The 22,257-nt window shown below is 43.6% G+C and overlaps 1 protein-coding gene across 1 annotated transcript in view; it reads right to left on the bottom strand.

Moving 5' to 3' along the window:
- SH3RF3 (SH3 domain containing ring finger 3) overlaps positions 1-22,257 on the bottom strand; it is a 254,265-nt gene that overhangs the window by 79,145 nt on the left and 152,863 nt on the right. The window contains exons 2-3 of the mRNA XM_076360288.1: positions 13,685-13,960; positions 6,691-6,786 (exon numbers count right to left, since the gene is read on the bottom strand). Of these exons, the coding sequence (XP_076216403.1) occupies positions 6,691-6,786; positions 13,685-13,960 (372 nt within the window). The remainder of the gene's footprint in view (positions 1-6,690; positions 6,787-13,684; positions 13,961-22,257) is intronic.

Raw genomic sequence — 22,257 nt, 5'->3', positions numbered from 1 at the left:
TAACGGGGGGCAGGTGGGGAAGATATTCCTGAATATGACAGCTGGCCAATTTCTGGTTCAACAGTCCCTGAAACAATAAGAGGTGATAACAGTTTGGATGTGGTTTTGATTAATAGAAAGATTGGTCATAACATATAAATCTGAATAAATTAATTATGAGTTCATTCGTGTGAAAGTAGGCAGGAGGACAAGCAAGAGAAGACCTGTAACTAAAACTGTCAATTCCCAAAAGGCAAATTTTCACAACCTACAGCTATGTCTAAATTTACACGGCTCACCACAGGTCTCATGACTGTCTGGGCTGGAGGATGACTCAAACGCGACAGCACTCCCACCTACCTCCGTATGCAAGTTTCCCCTCTGTGGCGCCCATCTGAGATGAACTTTGGAGGAACGTGCTCCCTGATGCAGAAACCAGAAAGCAGTCCTGCATTGACTTGTCCAGACACAGCCTGAGGGGAGTGAGTGATTAGAAAAGCTCTGCGGAGCTGAGGAGCTCAGCTAATCTAATGTAGGGGAAACTTGGCATTTAAGTCAAAAGGTGACAATGCAGCTCAATTTTGTATCCTGAAGATGAAGGTAAGTCTTACAGAATCTGCATGAATGATCACCTCATGAAGGATGCTAGAAATTAACAGCAAACTTAAAAGAAATTACTCAAAAGTAACCAAAAAAAAAAAAAATTGCCCAAAGTCATGCTAATTTACGTTTTAGGTAGGAAATTAAAACAAAGAGCAAAAGGTTCTTTATTTATATAAGCAAAAGGGAAAAGAAGAAATTGAGCTGTTAGGCAGAAAAGATGGGCCAAAGATTAAGAATAATGTGTATATATATAATATATATTGTTATATATTATTATATATTGTATGTTTAATCTTCTTCTCCCTTTTGAGTGCTAATAACCTTAGTTTTCCTGACTGGCATCATAGTTATTTGAAGTTCTTCAAATTATTTTACTTTGCATGTGTGTGACAATACTTCAAATCAGTAAGTTTTATTCATGGATTGATGTGAAAATAGTAGTAGGTGTATAGCTTCTTACTGAGGTCCTTCTTGCAGCCTACAAAACAACTTCTGCATGTTTTAGTTTGAATGTGAAACATGGGAACTGCATTTTGTACTCCATTCACGTAGAAATCTGATACCAAAAATATCCCGGAATATTCTACCATATTCTATGCAAGAAGAGAACAAGTAGGACCAACTTTTTAGAAACTATGAAGGTGCAGGAATGAAAGTCTTAAAACAATGTAATTACAAAATTTGAAAATGCGTATCAATAAAGCTTTTCAACAGAAATTAGCTGAACACCTCTTAGAGCTTACATTATTGTCAGCTTTACAAGGTTCTTATTCCATTTTTATCTGACACACAAAAGGAGAGAGAACAGAAAAAAATCAATTCTGATGTTAATGGGTATAATTCTTAACTCATTAGTGTTACACCTACTTACTACTGGGATGAATTTACTCCTCTGAGATTTAGCAAGTCAGGTTTTCTAAAATCATCTACAGTAGTTTTGTTCTACCTACGTTTCAAAAGCCTCCATTTTTATTAGCATTAAATGATACTAGTAAGGCTAAAATGAACCATTTTGACAGTCCTTAAAAACAGAGATGGTATGTTCTTTTTGGAAAGGGCACCAAACAAATGTTACTATCTAATGCCTGTCTAATTCTCCTTTTTTTTGGAAGGATTTCACAAAAGATACTCTGAAAGGTGCAGAGTATGCTGCCACAGAGACCACACATATATAAATGAAGGGTCAGACTTCAAGGCTGAATTCATTATGAGAGTCCCATAGGGACTCTGTCCTGCAGATGAAGGGAGGAACCAAACAGATTGAGGAGACAGAAAACATAGACAAGAAGTGGACAGGGCAACAATTATTTGTTGATGTCGTTGAAAATGGTCAAAACATCTATTAGAGCTAGAAATACACACACGGACACATCTGAGTTTTCAAGAATATAATTGTGATAACTGCCGCTGGGGATACCAGAATATTTGGAAATGGCTAAGATGGGAATCTGCATATAGAGAAAAAAAATACAAAATCTGCCATCCAGACTGAATGCCAGACTGGGGGCCACGCTGCCAGGAAAATGCTGAAGAATCCCAAAGTCAAGCAGGTCTATAGGCTGGGCTACGGCAAAGGCTTTGCTCTCTTCAGAGTGGTTCCCTGCATCTCCTCCTGCAACCCGCCAAGTCATCAGATCAACTGAACGCACAGAGACACACAGACACACACTAAACTCTCAACCATTTGCATTCATCTGCAGGTTCACTAAAGGTTACCCTCAGCAAAGTACATAGTTATACAGTTAAGGACAAATTCAGCTGGGTAGATGGGTCTCCGTGACACTATTCAATGACCATAGCTGGGATCCTGGCAAATGTGCTCAGGTTCCCCTGCACGGGTTAAGCTGTTTCAGGCTGATTGGTAGATGCAGTGGTACAGCACAAAATTGTTAAATGTGATGCTCTGCTCTGCAAAGCTAATTTTGGAATGAAAAATCATCGTTTTCTGTAAGAAATGCATTTGGCTTTGAATTTCACTTGTTTGTTTGTTTGTTTGTTTGTTTTGGTTGAACTCTTTTTAAACACTGACTTGCAAGAATTCTTTTCCCCTGGGTCTTTGGGGAGTCTTGTGGGTCTATGCTGCAGGGCACTGAAACCATCGGCTCTGCCCATTCTCCTCCTCCCTCTTTCTCCTAGACCTCCTTTCCACCTTTTTCTCGTTTTGACTGTGAAGAACAGGAGAAGATCCCCATTACCCTGCTTCACTGCTCTGTAAAAAGAATTTCAAAACTCCTAATATTACTTAATCACAACTTTCAGTGCCCCTGCTGCCATAAAACATTATAACAATGGGCTGGCACTTCATCAATTGTAATTTGCTGATATTACAGTCACAGTAGCGCTCGACATAATTGCCTTGCTCTACCACTGACTCGTAAGGCTTCTTGGTCTCGGTCAATACTTCTTTGCACTGGGGGCTGCAGTCAGAAATTTTGGTCTAACAGCTCAGCTTTTTGAATTTCCAGTTCCTGCCCATCTGAGCAGGATGTGTCCCTCCAAATACTCGGCACACCATCGCCCTCAAATTTCATTCCCAGACACTTAAATCTATTAGGGCACACTTTATTCTTCATTATTCTCAATTTTACACATAGCAGCACAACACTTACAACTTCCAAACAGAGATAATAACAGCAGTTATTAAGAATGAAGGAGCTAGCTTGAAGACAGTAAAATAAAAGACATTTAGTTAGGACTTTGAATTCCTTGCAGGTCCAAAACTCCTCCCAGCAAGAACATGACTTCAAACCATACAGATTATTAATAAGATGTTTATTTCGGGACAGAAGGCACCTTGAGAATCAATTTGACTATGTTGTGTTTTTCTGTAGACAAATTAAAACATAAATTATCAGCCCAAATGACTTCTACCGGAGACGAAGGACAGCAACAAATTAAGAAAAAAAATAGTGCAAACTCTCCCTGACAGAACATATTGTGTGTGACTCATTCTGTAAAAGTCACCATTGTGAGCTGCAAATATTTATTCCTTATACGATTGTAGCTTCTCTGAGGTTGGGACAGAGATGACACTACAGAGGCAGGAAAAAGCCTCTCTGCGGAGAGCTGTCAGACACAGCAGGCATGCAAGCACCCTTGCTGGACACTTGCAGGGAATAAAGCATAAAATCCATGCCACGTTACACTTACATGGCTATACGGACAACCACACATAATGCTGAGATACAGACTTTCAAAAACACTGGAGGGACCAGATATATTTTGATGTCTAGTTTTTTGTGCCGCTGCTTTGTGACACCACAGTCTCGCTCTAAAAGTTGCCCTCCCAGGCACAGAATCCTTTACAGAAGTGGACCGCTCTCAAATTCAGTAAGCACAGGGTGGAAAGAAGATGAATGAGCCTAGGGAGACACTGCAGGCTTTTACATGGGCCAGCTGACAAGCCCAAGTGCTGGGAGGCCGGTGGGGTCCTGATGAGGAATTTGCTGATTGCCCAGTGGGGCTGTGGTGCACCCCTCCTTCCCACCCTGCTGTGGCTTATGCATGCAAATGCTTTGTAAACAGAGTACTTGCAAAAGACTTTCTTGCAAGCATCCACATGAGGGGTATGGCAGAACATTGCCAGGATGAAGTCTCACCAAAGGGGGGCCGCAACAAGGATTATATCCCCTGTTTGTAGCTCTGGGATGCTCAGCTCTAAGATCCTTGAAGTGACCGGCTTGTTTTCTAATGCTCTGGCTGTCGTAGCAAGCGTAAGAGCTCTTGCTTGGGCCGTGGGAGCCGCTGGGGACATTAGAGCCCGCCCTTAGAGATGGGCTCTGGGCTGGAATTTGCTCCATCCAGAGTGCACAGCTTCAGATACCATGCGAAATCCCACGCACTTAGGCCATTGGCTCACGCAAATGGAAGGCTACCGTAGAGTAAAGCTTTGCTTATTCTGCACGTTTTGCCAAGATTTTGAAAACCACTTAATGGACTTGGACAGACTCAAGGAGTGTTTTTAGATTCAAGTACTACTTGTTTAATGGATTTATTTTATAAACATTGGCATTGAGATTTTCAAAACATCTTTGGGATTTGGCCTGCTGATTCCTCTTAATTTTTAATGTAAAGTAACATCTGAAGCTGGCAACAGCGACGTAATTGTATAACTCCAATAGTTGCATAAGCTCATCTCATATGCAGAACAATGCCTCCATCCACCAGGACGTGAATGAAATAGGTGGCTGATGTTTCTGTCTGGAGGATCATTTCCCTTTGGCTTTACAAACCACGGCACAAGTATTAAGCCCATGTCACCCAACTGTCTCATTTGAAAAGGCCTTTCAAGCCTCCAGATTTCAAATTTATACAGATAAAATATGTGTGTGCATATATATACAGATATATGCATAAGCGTATATAGTTGTATTTATTTTATATACGTGTGTGTCTGTGTATGAATGTATATGCACACACACATTCCTATGTGCGTTCTTCTCCCCTGGTGTTGGCTGCCTGGCTGTTTGCATCTCTTCAGAAACTTCCAGCGTTGCTGGTCTGACTCTCCACAGCGCTACCTCCTGCTCCTCCGTGGCCACCCAGGAGGTGCTAGTGCTTGGAGAACTTCAGTGAGACAATATTGCCTGTGTTCCCAATGGGCTGTTCCTCTGAGGCTTTGAGCCCTTCACCCTATGAGAGCAGTAATTAAGGAGAACAGATACATAGAGGTGGGAGATGGATCAGGACGCTCTACGGTGCGTAGGCAGTGCAAGCTCTTACAGCCTGCAAGCAAAATTAGAGCTGGGGAAAGGTGGTGTGGTGCAACCGTGGCTGGCTGCACAGAGGTCCCCAATTCATTCTTTCTGCAGCAAAGTTCAGGACAGTAACATCGCACTCCCCCGGGACAAGAAAGAGAAGGGAAAAGGGATGCAATCTGGGAGAAACCCAGCTTTCTCATTTAATCACAACAAACTGAAAATGTCTTATGCATTCAGAAGAGAGGAAAACTAGTCATTAACTTATGCAAGGCAGCTGGTTTCCCAATAACGGCTCCTACACATTCTGGTTTTAATATTATTGTTCTTGTCAACTGTGGGAACGCAATGTATATTAATGATGGTTTATTCCAAATTGGTCATTGTCAGAGCTAATAATTAGGTAGTCAGGCACTAATTATCTCTATTTTGTCTCAAATCATTAACTAAGAAATCTGGAGAAGTAATTTCGGAGGCAGGCATCAGAGCCACACACGGTAGGGCAGGTTCCGCTGCGGGCACAAGAGACACTTCACTCTGGAGAGCAGCACCAGCCTACGCCTGGGAGCAGAGTCTGGGCGATACTGCTCCCAGTACCGGGTGCAGAGTGGCAGCACCTCAAAAAAATACATACATGCGTGGTGCCAAGCCATTCTTTGCACCCCTCCTTCACCCAGTGAAGGAGGAAAGCTCCCCGAAGGCATTACTTGGCACTCGGAGAACAGTGCCGTCTCCAGCGGGGACACCACAGGCCACCATTGCTTGCTGCAGCTCTTCTCCCAAGCGGCATCCAGCTGGACAGGCACCAGCAGGAGGGCGCAGCAGTGGGAAGAGGTGGCACAACGGGTCTGCTCGGAGGACGTGAAGTCTCGGCATTTACTCTGAAATAAGCCTCTTGTGGAAATGACCGCAGGAACATGCTCAGGACAAGGACGGGTCTGTCACACAGTGAATGAGGGACCTCGGGCACATGGGTGGAGCTGCCCGAGCTCCTACTGGGACAGGGGACACCCGCAGCACCCCTCCAAAAGTCTGTGCTTTCAGGGCATGGCTGAGTCTGCACTGCTGCTCCCCACCTGCCAGCAGCGCCCGCCTCTCCTCTGGTGTGTGCAAGATCCCCACCTGCAATCATCCTCCCCTGTTTTCCCTATGTATTGTGGAGATTACACCAGAAATGCTACACGGGAAGCCTTCAACTTCAAGTGTTCAGGGCGTACATTTTGCTGGCCACTTTAAATTGAATCAAGCGTATCCTCACAGTGTCTTAGGGGACAGCAACCAAAAAATTCCCTTATCAGTTATAATTTGTCCTTCTCATTTAAGAATTTTCAAGATTATCCTGCCCTTGTGGGCACAAAAAACCCCACAAGACGTCAAGACCAGTGCCCCCTCCCCCCCGTTATGAACTTACCTCAACATAGAGGATAGGGAAAATGCCAATCTTGTCACCCAGCATTCCTTCTGCCCAGTTGTCATCTACCCTCCTGATGACGGTCAAAATTTCATCCTAAAATCAGAGATACACAAAATACATAATCAGATTTTTTCAGCAGAAAGATGCCAGTTTTTAGTTGTCCACACGACAGCTTAGGGAGAGAGTACACAGAGGAGGGCCATAAGCCAGGTAAAAATGTTCCCTGAACCCTGGGCCAGCAGCATCCCTGGCCCAGCATCCCACCCCAGGCATCCCATCCAAAGTGCACTGAAGCACCCTGCAGACCGGTGCAGCTCATGCCAGCTGCCAGCAGCAGCTCCAAGGGCCTGGGCACAGCGGGTGGGAACAGGTAACTCCTGGCTTCATTGCAGGGACAGGGAGAACGTTTGACCCAGGAGGTCACCTCTAACCCAAAGGCAAAAACTCTCCAGCATGAGGCTGCCCCTGTGCATCCGAGAACCCACTGCGGTGCTTGGCTGCTCCAGAGGATAACTCAAAGGGAAGCACCAGTAGAGCACGGGTAGTCCTGGAAACACTTCCAGCAAGAAGCGTAAGGTACAGCACGAGGTGCTCAGCAACTAGCCTACACTGCTGATGCACTGAATGTCAGTTTTCCTTTTAAAAAAAAATATTAGGAGGTAAAAGTGCAAAGCAAGTAAAAAGCCCAGGATAACATAATAAAAACCAAGTTGCATTCAACTGTTGGATCAGCTTCAGTTTAGATACAAGTTCGTTTTCTAAAACCAATGGCATTTTAATATTATATTTAATCTAAGGGATCTTACAAAAATTTCAGCTGATGATGAACTTTTTTGTGAACATAAAACAGGAGATTAAGCAAAGTGCAAATAAGATTCATACTGCTCAAAGTTTCTCTTGATGGAGTTAAAACCTAGAACATAAAAAGCTCAGGTGACTAGAACCAAACCCTGACTTTTCCCAGTTTGAGCTGCTCAGCTTGTCAATGGATTTCTGCTACCACGTCTGTCTGCTGGGGCTGTCATACTAAACCCGGCCTTGGGCCAGCACTGCTTGCTACAAAGGCTGCGGAAGGCAGCCCTCTCTGCAGGGCACCGCCTGGATGCTCAGATCTCCTATGGCCAGAGGAAAGGAGTGGGCTGAAAGAAGCTGCAAAGTGAAGTTTTCATTCTCTCATGGCACCCAATCTGCCTCCGTTCCTGTACAGAAATTTATAAAAAAGAAGAAAACATCTTCCTCCAGAGAGCTGAGACAGAGTTCCCTGCCATTCTCACTTTATTTTCATCACTCACTCTAGGAAAATAAGAGCTACATATGGTCTATCACCCTCCACGTAGCAAGCTATCCATGTTAACTGGTCAGGCGAGGGGAGTTGGGTTTTTTGCAGATACTTCTCACATAGAAAAAAGCCCACAAATTCCTGGTCCAGGATGTTCAGACTGCGGATTTAAGTTGATTGATAGAAAATGATAAGAACGGTGACGTGATGTACTTTGCAGTTTTTGAACATGTGCATTTTGAACACGTGCACTTCGAAATAGTTTAAATGCTTCCTTTGAATTATTCATCTGAATGATCCATTAAGGGAAAGCTCAGAGAAACAGCCACAGACTGAGTCCTTCAGCTATTTATTACAGCTGGAAGGATGCAAAAAGAATTTGTGCATTTAATTTCCTGAAGAAACAGATAGCATTCCCTTCCAAAGCCCTGTCTGGACGGACCATTTTTGATCTGTGTAAAGAGCTGACAGTAATATGTCTCTGCAAAGTTTCCACATGCTCTTACAAAAGACCGATTATCATAAATTTAGAATCTAGGTAAAGGGGGTAAATGAGGAAAATAAAAGACTGCATTGCTTCAAGAACCTGCTAGGTGTGTTTCTACTTTCTGTATTTGTTCAGCTATTTTCTTAAAAGACTTTTTAAAAACCCAAAGTGTGATGGGTCTACACTTTCACTATATGTTTATGTATACATATATAATCTTATGTGTGTATGTGCATATGTATGTGTATGCGTGTATAAGTGTATGTGTGTGTATATATATTCGCATATATATATACACACACAAATAAGATAAGAAGTTAAGAAAAAAACTTTTTAACTGTAAAACCCCAGAAGCACTCGACTAGTTTTTGTTAGAGGCACCGTGCAATCTCCAGACCTGCAGCAGGCTGGACAGGCACCTGGCAGGAAAGATTGATCCTGCGTTGATCCTGCTCGAGGATGGGGCAGGGAACAAGTGACCTTTGAAGATCCCTTCTAACTTTACTTTCTACAGACCTATGAAATCTGGAAGCATTTCCATACACCGATCTTAGTTTGGCTCTGCCAACTCTGGCTGCTGAATGTGGTCATAGAGGAGAAAATCAGATAGCTGCACTTCCCGAGATACGCTGACATTCAAAATGTGTATCTTTGTGGGAGAGCAAAGTGCAAATCCTTGAGAATGCTTTCCATTACAGAATTCGTTTTCAGAAGCGTGTTGAAAATCTCCAGGAATTACAGCAAATCCCCAAACACCTTTTGAAATTCTTTATTAATAGAAAGTTTCTTTGAATTTGCAGCCCACAACATCATTCTATACCCTGGGCTGGTGAAAGCTTCAACAAGAACCATTATAGTACCTTAAATTAGCTGGATAGCCGTGCTACTTACAAATTCCTAGAAAGGTTCCCAAAAGGATCATGAATAGTAAAGAGCCACAGATCTCTTGGCATACCACTTCAACTTTCTGAACTTCACTATTTCACATGTACTAAATTGATTTCCAGGCAGCATAAAGGAATCCAAGCCTCAAATCTCATTTCAAAAGCCAATGGTATCCACTGTAGTTTGAGAAAGATACCTTATGCTCTTTTTATGCCTGTTGCTAAAGTCTCTAATTATTTGCTCTCTCCTACTTGCTCAAGTCTCTTTCTATTCATCAGGGCCGGGCAGCCTTGCGACAGGCACGTGGGACCTGCAGTTGCAGTTTATAACTATTATCAGAACGGAAGTCAAAGATACTTCACTTAAAAAGCAATCTGACTGATGGAGAAATGAACCCTTTAGCTGAGAAAACAGAACAAAATTGTGTCCAATAACAGTCATGATTCACAGCCTGATTTTTACTCTAGTCATTAACGGCCATTAATGAAGCAATACAAAGCAGATGTGCCTGCTATTCTGCAGAGATAACAACTCCATCTAGAGCACTGGGGATATCTCAGCGATGGCAGGATGGCACCACGCGGTGCTTGGTGTGCCTGCCGACAACACTTGCCAGCTGGTGCGAGAATCCCAATCGCCGACTACCGCCTGGACGGTCCCTCTGTGCACAGCAAATGCTGCTGGAATTGAGTGCTAAGGGGCTGGGATGCTGCGCTGCAGCCAGGAACCAGTGTTGGATGTGATGGCTCCAAGATTGGCTCAACACTGGTTAAACGCTGCTGTGGGCTGGGAATTAAAGTGTTGGAAAATGAAGGAAATAGTTGATGTTATTAAAAACGTGATGAGCAATAAAGCACGGGAAACAGTTGATACTACGTTGACAGGTTTGACAGTCATCTACAACTGGGACTCAGCCTTGAAGGGGCCACGTGAACTCATGCATGCAAAGGGTGGTCCAACACCAAAACAAAACTGTGGGCTGAATTTGGACTCAGTCTAAGGCTGGAGTAACTACACAAACAGACAATAATGCAATTACTCCAGATTTGCACAGCTATAGCTAAGAGCAGAGTCCCCTTGCGCATGGCTTGTACCAGAGAGCGCGTAGCCCAAGGGAGGATGGGTTATTTTTTAAAACAGAGACAGCAGGACCCCAGGCTCATACTGGGGTATCACATAAGGAGACATTAGAAAGCTGAGTTAAATGAGTATATCCCAAGGGCATACAATGAGACCACACGCTGATTGCAACCACGCTAGTGAACATCAGGAGTAACACTTCTGAAGCTGCTGGAGTTAAACTGGTACAAAGCTGATACAAGGCTGGAACCCATCGTTACAGAGAGCAAAACAACCGCTAACTGATTGATTTGGCTGACCACTGCCAAACACTGGGCAAAAATATGTTAAGTCACAGATCTGGGATGTTTTGTCTTCTTGTAGCCGCTGCAGAGGAAGGAACAGTGGTGGGCCCCTATGCCTGTACATACGGCTACTTTGGGAGGAGGAGTTAGGGGGAGCAGTCTGCATGGTGTAAGAGAATGACAGGTTGGAGCTTTGTTTGTTGCGCTGGATACTCAAGACAGAGGTTTCTCTGTCCCTTCCAGTTTTATACTTACACGTACAAAATTATTATATTTGCTTTATCTTTGGCTTTTTATCTGGAGAGTGTTGTGTCTACAGGAGATGAAAATGGGTAAATGACAGAAGCCGTCTGCAGCAGTGTTCATGAAGATCAGTGTAAAGCAGACTTAATTTCCTTGCAATCCACCTCTGGAACAACAGGACATTTTAATTTTGAAAAAAAACCTACTAAGAGGAAAACCCAAATATCCTTCCTTTGTTTTCTTTTACTGCAGGGACAGATATTCTGACTGCATCATAACAAAGGGGAGGGGAAAAAGCAAAGTCCAGCAAAAGAGCAACAAAACATAATGATACAGAAGATCCCTATGTTTGAGCTCTCTTCTTGTAGTTTCTCTTCAGAGGAAAACTATTCTTTATGTTCATAAGTAAAATCCAATTACAAGTGTCTGGTAGCGTTAAATGAGTTGCGGGACACAAATAGGTTATACTAGTTTGTATAAATGGTATGCCGATGCAACCCCTCTACCTGAGGAAAGAGCAAACAGCGTAAATGAAATTGAGATCAGGTCCAGCATCTTCAGATGCAAACTGAGACATTCAAATGATGAATATTGCTCCGAGTGAGAAATCACATCTACAGCAACGCAGTGCTCATGACTCGGTGCAGAGGAACTGACTGCATCAGCAGATGATCTAAAATCTGGGCTAAACAGGAACCTTCATCAGCACAGGTGACAGCTAAAATTAGCATTGAGAAAACTGATGAAAACCTGACAGCAAAGTCCCGTGATGAAAAAAAGATTATTCACTGTCAGGGAGAACAATAGGCAAGACATAAAAACAGTTACGAGGTGACAGTGCATGTAGTGGAAGGAGCTAAAGAAGAAAATAGGAGTAGAAGTGAAACCAAACCCCCTTGGGGAAAACACAGTCATCAGGGATAAAAGGATGCAGACAGTAACACGAGGGGTGAAAAAAAGGAAAATTGAGGGATTGAGCGTAGAGCTACACAGCAGAAAGAAATGCTCCGTGTGAGAATGACATTGGACAGCCAAGAAAATGAGAACTATCAGTATACAAGGACAGTTATTGTAAGGGAGGTATACTAATATACGGCACCAAATATATCAAATACAAGTGTCTAGGAAAGGGCTTGCTCTAACAAAAAAGACAACAAATGCCTGCCTGCCTTAGTGATAGGATCTCAAAGGTAACTTCTGGCTAACTTTCTGTTGGTGCATAGCTGCTACTTCCCACTAAGCAGCCCCCTTTCTTGCAGATTCACAGCTCCAGGGAGGCTGGGTAAGTCGCAGGGTTTGCAGTGTTTGCAGTCAAACACTTCGCTTGCTATAGAGCAGAAGTGTTTACAAATCTTTTGTTAAATAAATATGAGAAAGCATACATTCTAGGAAATTGCGTTCTGCTGAGAAACGTACGAGTGAGAAAGATGTTGCATTCAGTGAGAAAATTATATGCTGCAAATAATTCATTCAGCTATAATAAGTAGCCTCAAAAGAAGAGGTCAGTAAAATCCTGGTGAAGGGTATTTTTATCATCTATTTCATATTCATTTCCAGCATAACTGTTATTACTTTATGTGATACTATAACAACCACAGACAGCTGAAATAAAAGAGAAAATGACAATGAACAGGTTCTCCATGGCATTCAGTGCCATAAATTAACATTAGGGGATACGCTTTATTTTACTGTGGGTTTCTTGATATCCATGAAGCCCATCTCAGGTCAACACAAATTGCTAGGGAGGGGAGGGGCAGACAGAAAGCAGGTGGGGAGGTGGGGTAGAAAGGGAAAAACGTGACATTTTAAATCCAAAGGAAATTACAATATCTTGGTTTTCTCTCATTCCAAATGGAATTTAGTAAACATTTTGGTTTTAAGAAAACAAAGACCTTTTTTTAAATGTCTGCTTTTTAATGTCTTTATGTTCTTAAAATAGGAAATACTGTGATACATGATGATAGTGTATTTCAACTGCTAATTGGTATATGGTATGATGCAATACACATTTTGAAGCTGAATGACATTTTAAAACACTGGAACATCTGATTAAATCAGGAACATTAAAAGACACATTTCCATTAGATTTCTTCTGAAATTGAGTCGTTCTTGCAGAACATTTCAATGCAGATGAAATGTATGCTTTTCACACAGAAAAATGTTCTCAGAAAGTGTGTAGCCAGTTCTCCTTGTTGAGTTTCACGGGCTTTATACCAACTTGCTTTTCATGGAACGAGCTATCTCACTGGCTTGTCCTTTAGACAAAACAGGAGCAACTTCCCAAAGACGCTAACACGGGGCTTGCCCAGAGGGGAGGTTTTATGCCCACCCAGTCCTGCAGCGCGGCTGGTGTGCAGGACATTGCAGGGCCACTGAGCAGGCTCTGCCTCCGCAGGGAGGAGGATTTACAAGTTGGGAGAAGTCAATGTCCTTCAGCACGTTACATGAGGGGACGCCCCACTTAATAAAGGAAATTCAGCCCTGTCAGCCTGTCCCCACTAGGCTGCCTGAGCTCCAGGGCTTTAATTTTCTCACACAAGAAACCAGTTGAAAGAAACAAACAGAGTGCAGGGGGTCCCTGGGCAGAGTTGCCCGAGGAGGCCAGGCAGATGTCCCACCGGTCCCAGCACCACCGTGCTGCAGGCTTGGCTGCCAGCACCCCACGTGCCCCATCGGTCCCTACAGAAGCAGCTTTCTAAACTTTTTTTTAAAAAAAAACAACTATTCCCCTACCTTGGTGAAGGTCAGGCAATCCTTGTCTTGATCTTTATCCTTTATTTCAAAGTCGTAAAGTGCTTTGCCCTGAGGTGGAGCTTGCGGCAGGGGCTTGATACACTGGATGTAGCTGGCAGGGAAGAAGCCATGGTTCCCATTGAGCTCCCCGTGGTACCAGTTCTCGTCCACTTTCCGCCGCAGTATGATGATGTCCCCCTTGTTAAACTTGAGGTCTCCGGGCTCTTTTCCCTCATACGTGTAGAGGGCTTTGCCATAGGGAAGCTGAGAAACACTCTGAGGAAACAAAATATGCAACACCTTTAAGTAAACTCGAGCCAGAACCGATTTCCTTTTTAAAGTCACTTTCAGCTAGAAGCAAACTGATGATCCGTCACCAAATTACCCCAATGACTGCAGGTGACTGCTACATAACGCTATGTCCTGGATCTTACAGGAAAGCTAGGATGCGTGTGATGGTAAGACTGAGAAGGTAAGTGTGTTACATCAGAGGAGGCAGTGCAGTTCTCTTGAAGCTCAGCTGAAACCCACGGTACCTCTTACGCCATCAAGCAGCGTCTGTTAATTTGCAAAATATCCTATGTAAGCAGGACGATGTGTTTAAACAAGTAAAACTTGACATGTCTAAAAGTCAAATATTAGACATTTTGACCTTCAGGGTTGCTTTGGTTTCTGAGGCTCAGAAGATAAACAAAACAAAACAAGCTTGAAGATTCACATGATTCTAAAAGTTGGCAAGTTGAAAATTTTTCATTGTGTTTGTTTGAGCAACTCCAAATATTTTTGAGTTTGAAGCTTTTAGTTTAGCTTTTGATTCTGTAAGCAAATACTCTTACTTCTTTCAAAATCCCCAAGTCTCACGCTGCTCACTGAGGGCTACTGTAAACAGTTGTAATATTCTTTGTTGCTTATGAATTAATGTCCCTGCAGAAAAGCGGAATAGGCAGAATGCCTCAAATCTTTCTTTTAGAACTAAAAACAGCTCTGAGGCTTTCACTCTCATTAAAAGAAAGAAACAAACTTAAAAAAAACCACAGCACAAGCAAAAAAGCCTAAGAAGTGATTAGTTTGGTGTGACAGAAAAGAGAAACCTATTTGATGGAAACTACCTGATTGTGAAGAATTCTTCCCAGAGTTCACTTTGGCCCAGTGCAAGATTGTCTCACCCAGGCTGCACGGACAATTTTTTGGTGGAAGTATCGGTTTATGCAGCCCTTGCCCTTGCCCTCCCTGAATACTTGCTCCCCTCCTTGCTGAATCACACAGAGCTGGGAGTGTGTTGGACACAGCTGCCTATAGGGCTTAGCCCTACAATAGCTCTTTCACCCATACTGGGGGAGAAAAGGTGCATCGCTGTATTATCCTATGCCATGTTTTATTTCGTTTAGCTTGAGCTAAGAGTCAGCTTGCAAGCCTCAGTGCAAATATGTAGCAGCACGTATCACAGGGGATGTTAAAGGGGTCCTGTAAAGTCAACCTTTCATAAGAGTCTTTCTTTCAGAGATGTGTTTATAAAAATGACACGTTTTTCTGTTGCGCACATATATATGCCTACGAGTAGTCTGTTCCCTGCCCTGTACACTGGCTGTCAATGGCGTGTCCTATAGGGCCAATGAAAAAGTAAAGGTATGTATATGTATATATAAAATACCCTGGTATTCCCCCGGGTGTTTCTTACGTCTGTATTTCTGGATGACATTCCTGTGCATAAGAATATCACTCGGATGCTTTCCGCAGGGAAAAGGAGGAGTGGCCAGACAGAACACTCCATTTCCCCACCCCAGCCAGAAAATGAGATCCCAGGATGACTTTTTACAGTATTTGTTAAAGGAACAAGCAGAGGCATTTTTCGATCCCGACGGGTGCATTACATGGACCTGCTCTGGTAGGGCACATTTTATGCTCTTACACCTGCATCTTTCGGCAAGCGGAGGAGAAGCACCAGCCCGCTGTCTGCGCTGCCTGCCAGCACAGCCTCCTCCGGCTGCTTCTGGGCGCCAGACGGTTGCTGCGGCAGGCAGATAGCACGCTGTTCAAAAAGTAAGTTTCCGAGTGCACCTTCACACACAGGCGTTAACTTACTCACTTTATTAGCAAGGGCTTTAGTAGCTGTGCAGGTCTTGGAAAGCACGTGCAACAGATCTTCTTGCCTACACCACACTGTGAAGGAGGCAATCAAACAGGCACAGCTCTACAGAGCACTATCCGTGTTGTCTGGATGGGGATTTAATTTCATTCAGACGTATCCCCCAGCTCTCGGTTTTCTCATTACCAATTTATGGTTCCTCTTTTTTCTCTGCACTCTTTTGGATTTTGCTGTACCTGAATGAAGGTACCTAGTTAAAAACCAGTATTTTGGAAGCACCTTCAAACATAACAAAAAAAGCGTAAAACCAGAAAAGAAAATCAACAGCCAGCTAACAAAGTATGCATCAAACAGTCTCTGCCAAATCAGTGGCAGCATCCTACTGATATTATTCTCTGTGCCAGGATGGTTATTTCCCTCGACACCAAAGCTTTGCCCCCCTCCCCAGCATTTTAAAGATTAAGCCTATGATACCATCAAACTCCTTAGGTAAGCCATAGATTGGATTACTTATTTGAAACTAGAAAAAAAATATTGAGTTGAAAGACTATGGAGTCTTGTAGTAATTTAGAAATAAAAGATTCATTACTTTAACTCATGCTGGGAGAAGACAATTTATCAAACACCGAGTAAGACTTCTGCCAGGTGCGCACTGAACCACTGCTGATCCAGGCACACGCCTGGCAAGCACGCTCCGTATCACTTACCCCAGACGGGGCCTTCCTGTTCCCAAGATCTTTGTAGCAATTCAAGGTCAGATCACTTTCTTTACTTTTTAACCCCTTTCTCTTCCCAAGCCTCATTTTACTGTGTTAAAAGTGAACAGCCCCCAGAGCTACAGAAAAAGAAACTGGATTTTATTCAGTCTCAAACATCATCAATGAAATTCTTATGAAACACATGCTGGACTTCTATTACTGATTAATTGAGGTGGCTAGAAAATGATTCATTTATACCTTAACCTGATGAAAATGCAGACTTTTAAGCAAAACAAACTGCAAGACAAAAATTTTAATTTGAAATCTGGCATTGTTTTATTTGGAGACCCTAATGTGGCACCCCGGGGAATGTGCAGTTTAAGTGCTTGTGTTCCTATTCTCTTTCACGGGCTTAGTTATGGACCATCTCATCTGGGGACTGTCCTCCACAGAGAAGATCTGCGCATAACATACTTAAACTCCAACTGCCAGTGGGAAGGTGCTTCAAAATAAAATGTTTCAATTACCAGCTACAGCTTTTCTAATTCTGAGCCACAACTTTTCAACTAAAAAATCTGTAGAGGCATTTTTTAAAATGAACATGTTGTTTAGTGGAAAAGACACCCTCCTATTGAAAAATTGCCGTAATTGAGACATTTCCCAGCCTTTCCGTAAGGCCAGAAGTACCCATTTTGATTTAAGCATCCCAGGTAAAGCTTGCATTTACTGTGGCCCAGGCAGAGGTAAAGAAATAACAGAGTCCTCTAACCCTTTTCAAATAAAGCTACTTTTCCTGTTCTAAAGCTCTCAGTGTCTGCTCCAATCGACCAAAGAAAGAAATTCAATATTACAATTACAAAAAAAACCCCACCCAAAATAAACTCTTGAAGCTTACTTGCTGATGTTTTCTGGCCAAAAGGTCCAGCTTTTAGTGGACTTTCAGTGGTCAGATTATATTAAAGAATCCTGGTCCCTAAGAAGCAGATTTTGGGAAGTTTCCCATTATTCTTCCTACTTTTGGTTAATCCGTAAGTGAGAAGAAAATCAGATTCAGAAAGCTCCTCTTAACTACACCTGAAAGGAGGGAGCATTAAGCATATTTCAGAAATAGAAGAAAAATTATCACTGCTGCTGTTTGCTAGCTGTAATGTCACTCCTCATCAACAGTTAGGCGATTCTTAGAAATCTTCCTATGTTCCTATGATTATTTCCCTCTTTGCCAAATCTTCGTGCAGTGCAATTCTGGCCTAATGACCCCTCTTTTCTTCTCGTGACTCCCCCAATTCAAAGGGAAGGGGATCAACCAGGACTGACCTCTGACTCATATGCAAACCCCTGAAGCCCTGATGGGGAGCACGCTCTTCCCATTTTCTGTTCAAAATCTCTGCCCCACGCCCTGTCTTATTTCCCCTCAGCTCTTTCTTCCACACAATGGCATTGCAGTCAGACATCATCATCTTCAGCATGCCCAGGTGGTCCTTCTCACAAAATCTTCTAATCTAAAACAGGCTGCGAAGTGTCATTTAAGGGATCAGACTAAAGAAAAGCAGAGGCAGGCAATGGTTTTGGTGGAGGGCAGTGATAAGCACAGAGATGTTGCTCCAGCAACTTACACCTTCTTCTTGTTCCTTGCTTTAGCAGAGCCAACCCCTCAGCCGCCCCTGCGCCTGGGCACCACTGCAGCAACAGCCGGTGGACACCACCGAGCCACAGCGCTACCCCCTCCCCATCCACTTCATCCCCTGCTCCTCAGCCGAAGCCCCTTCTCAGCCACGCTCCCATCTCGGGGTCTTCTGCAATGCTATGTCCCAGGAGGGAAACTCCCTTTCCCAGCCTGGCCCCAGCAGCATCATGCTGCTCCTTTCCCCATGGCGCCCGGATCTACAACGGCCACCCCTCTATCCGGGGACCGACATGGGAGCAGCCTAGCTCCCCTGCAAGGAGCTCAGCGGAGACCACCACCCCACTACCTCCGAGTCAGCTCTTGACCTGCGCTCCTGCTCTGAGGGACGCCTGCCATCACCCCCCTCCCCAGCTGCTATGAAGTCTGGTCGGGCATAATGCAGGTGTCTGCAAAATTAAATGGCCTCCGCATCTGAGTGTATCAAGAAATCGATTTGCCGTGTTGATTTATTGTTAGCTTAACTGGAATTCGGCTATGATGTGTGTTAAATTTCAAAACTCTGTGTGGGTGTGTATAGAAATAAAGAATGTAAGAAAGAAAGGAAGGAAGGAAAGAAGGAAGGAAGGAAGGGATGAAGTCACAATCAATGGCAACGGCCAGCTTCTTTTTCCTGCCAGTAAATGCACGTTGGCACGATGCTGAACACTGCCAAAGGTTTCTTTTCTATTTCAGCAACCAATACTGACGTAAAAGCCTGAAGTGTTAATATGCTGAAACCCCCCCTTGCAGAAGACTTAATGATATGTTGGCAACTCAATCATTCTGCATTTGTGTTTCAGCAATGTCAAATGGCAGCAGTTAAGCAGAAACCTGCTGGCAAATTGACAAACAACAGCCATGAAGCAATTAAGTGGCAACGCTGGAGAATTTTTCATTATGTATGCTGAAGAACAAAAGGAGGGGAAAAAAACCCAAACATGCTTGTTTCCCATGAATTCTCCCAGTAGAAAGCTTTGTAGACCGTGAGTTGCACAGGTAGAGTAGGTCTTAAGTTTTCAAAAGTTACGGAAAAGAGACATTTTCCCAATACGCTCGAAAGCAACGCAAGCTCCAACATGGGTCAAAGCCTGCCAGCTTCTGCATGCGATACTTGATGAAGGAGTTCACTACTTAGGAGTTCACTACTTAAAAAAAGGTCTGATGCTTGCCCGAAGTACAGTGTGGGTGCCTACAAAACATGCTTTTCCTATGTCACACTATTCGGGAAATGAAAATAAAAGCTTCCCCATGCAACCAGTTTTTCTTGAGAAAGCAAACAGAGCCTGGATGTCTAAGATGAGTGTGCCTTCAGTTTCTGTGTCTGTGCACAAGTAGGGAGGGTGTACACCCAAGACAGCATCAAAGCCCCACGTGCAAAATCATCAGAGAGGCTGGCCAGATTTGCTGGCTCAGAAACACACAGCAGCAAAGTCCAAGGCCATTCCTTGACATCATCAGTACATTGCATTATATAAGAACTCAAAAATAAAACACACAGGAGCAAGGCCTCCGGCTACTAAACCCAGACAGAAATGCTATGACCCAACCCTTCGCTCAAACCAAGTTTGTGTTCAGGTTCCTGAAACCCAAGAAACCTCTTGAGGCTCCAGGTACAACTCCTCTCTGCAACAGCAGAGCACAGGAAAGCAGGTTGTTTTTCTGCCGTGTGAAAGCCACGTTAATGCTGAAGGGTAACTTCCCTTGCCCACGCTCTTGCCTTGTGCGGCTCAAGCCATGCAAAGAAGGGAAACCTCAGCCTCTTTGCTGCAAGGGCTTCCCCTGCACGCGGGGATCCCCCGCGAGAGGCAGGTGTGACGCTGCACGCCCTGTTGGGCAGCACCCTCATGTGACCCCTGTTTCAGGGGGATGAAGGGGAAATGCAAAAGGTTTCCCAACAGTGTTTTAACTCCTCCTTCCCTCCACTTCGTGGGTCTTGTTCATAATCAGAGCTAGAGGTGAAGCAGGAATGGATGAAGCCAAACAGCCTCAGAACACGCTGCTGGAACAGCCTGATAAGAGCATTACTAGGGACAGTACTTTAATTTTAGACTTTTACTTAAGTCATTTTAGCAAAACACTTTGGCATGTTGCTTGTTGCAGTTCTTCAAATTGCTCTAACATCTCCATATCCCCCACCCTCCAAATATATATCTGAAGAGTCTGTTCCTCTGAATGAGTGAATACAAGTTTATCATCTCCTTCATGAAGTACCACCAAGTGTAAACATCCAAAGCAAATCAAAAGTCAATAAAGAAGAAAAGACACAGAAAGGCAAAAGAAATGAAAAGCATGCACATCTCAGTGGTAAACTATAATTAAACACAAACCATTACTATAGAGCATAAATAATAATTAAAACACATATTGTTAATTTTTTGCCTCATTACTCTGAAGCATCACACAAATCTCCCAGTCTACGCAAGCAAAGATTCAGTGGCGACGCATGGGACTGCATTTATGCCTTCCGACTAGTAGGAAGCTCCCCACAAGCAGGCTGGGCGGCACTTCAGCATATGTTTTCCTGCCATCCGTAACAGCTTTGCAGAAATCGCAGCAGCTGTGTTGGAGAGGACAGGGGTTCTGTGGCGGAGCATCCATCAGCAGGACTGCTGAGGAGGAGATGGGATGCTCCCTGTTACTAGCACCTTGGATCTTGGCATCAAAAGCACCCATTCAAATCAGCTGAGAGCAACTTAAATCATGAGCGTGAAACGCCTGCTTGGATCCCTTTGGGAAGGAAAAGTGGAAGGCAGTCTGGCATTCAGAATAGTCAATGGTAAGCCCAACAAGCAACTCAGTCGCGGTGGCAACTGTCTACCAGGCTCGGTAGGGGCCACGGCATGAAGGGCAGCAGGGGCTGTGCACTGCCCCCTTGCTCCTCGACATCCAACCCGCTACAGTCGCTCTCGGTTTAACATCTTTCAGGAGCAACACATTTCACTTAAATCAATAGTGGTGCTTAAAACACGTCTCTTCTTAGTCAGCCCTAGGAAACAAGAGAGAGCACTTGTACATGCAATGAGCTGAAGAAACAAGGGGCTGGGGCAGACTTTAGCCAGTGCAGGTATAACAAACATATACCGCCATAAGATCTGTGACCTGCAGAGTTTTTAGCAGCTTCTGTCCTCAAGAGGAACTTTCAGGATGTCAGATCATAAATCACCATTATATCTCACAGCAAAACTCTTAAAAAGTGGTTTGTCTTCCATGTAAGATGGTTTGTCTTACGTACAGCCATTCAGAAGAACTGTTGCCCCCCGGTCACCTGGCTTGACAGATCACAACAGTGACACTGCAGCATTTGCTTTCACGGAAAGCTAATAATAGGAAAATTAATCAAAGAGAATCTAATTTTGCACAAAGTAGCAAAGACAAAACCCAACAATGCGCTATTAGTCAGCTCTGTGTGAACCATCAGTAAGAGCCTGAAAAATCACAGTTTGCAGGTATAACCTCTTTAAAGGTCTTTAAAATCAACTTTGAGAATAAAAGTAGTTAACCTGACGATAGAAACAGCACCATGAAGAATGAAAACTGAATGTAATCTTTTATATACCCTGGAAAATGTCATGCTTATTTATAGTGCCATATAAGTAGTAATTAATCACAATAAAAATAAAACTTCTTAACTAAAGCTCTACTGTTTTATTTAACTAAGGACTTGGACATAATGGTTAGGCCCTGATCCAGGCTGATGGTGCTGCAGAGGGCTGCAGTCCTTGTGACACCTGAGGACACGTGCCGGCAATATGCACTTGAGCTATGCACAGCTCCTACCTGGAGTAGGAGGTGAAACGCTTCTCCGAAACTGTTTTGAGGTGCTAGGAGGTCTTGGGAACACTACAGGCGTTCCCAAGAGGTTGTCTTTATACATGGAGATGAAGTGCCCAAACAGCTTAGGAGCCTATCTGCCATTTCCAGAAGATACCAAGGGAAACGCTCAGCAGAACGAGACAGAAGGAACGCGAGCAGGTACAGCATCATTCTAGCGCATTGGTGTTGCTCCCCAAAGAAGAAGAAACAACAATGTTCATCACCCCAGAACAGCAAAGGATGTTTTTAATCTTCTTCAGCTATGGGCGAATGGAATACAAATTGCTCTTTAAAGAGAACAGCATCTCCCAAG

This window comes from Aptenodytes patagonicus, chromosome 1, assembly GCF_965638725.1.
Source record: "Aptenodytes patagonicus chromosome 1, bAptPat1.pri.cur, whole genome shotgun sequence".
Classification (NCBI taxonomy): Eukaryota; Metazoa; Chordata; class Aves; order Sphenisciformes; family Spheniscidae; genus Aptenodytes; species Aptenodytes patagonicus.
Note: the sequence above shows the minus strand (reverse complement) of the source record. Positions and strands in the feature narration are given on the sequence as shown.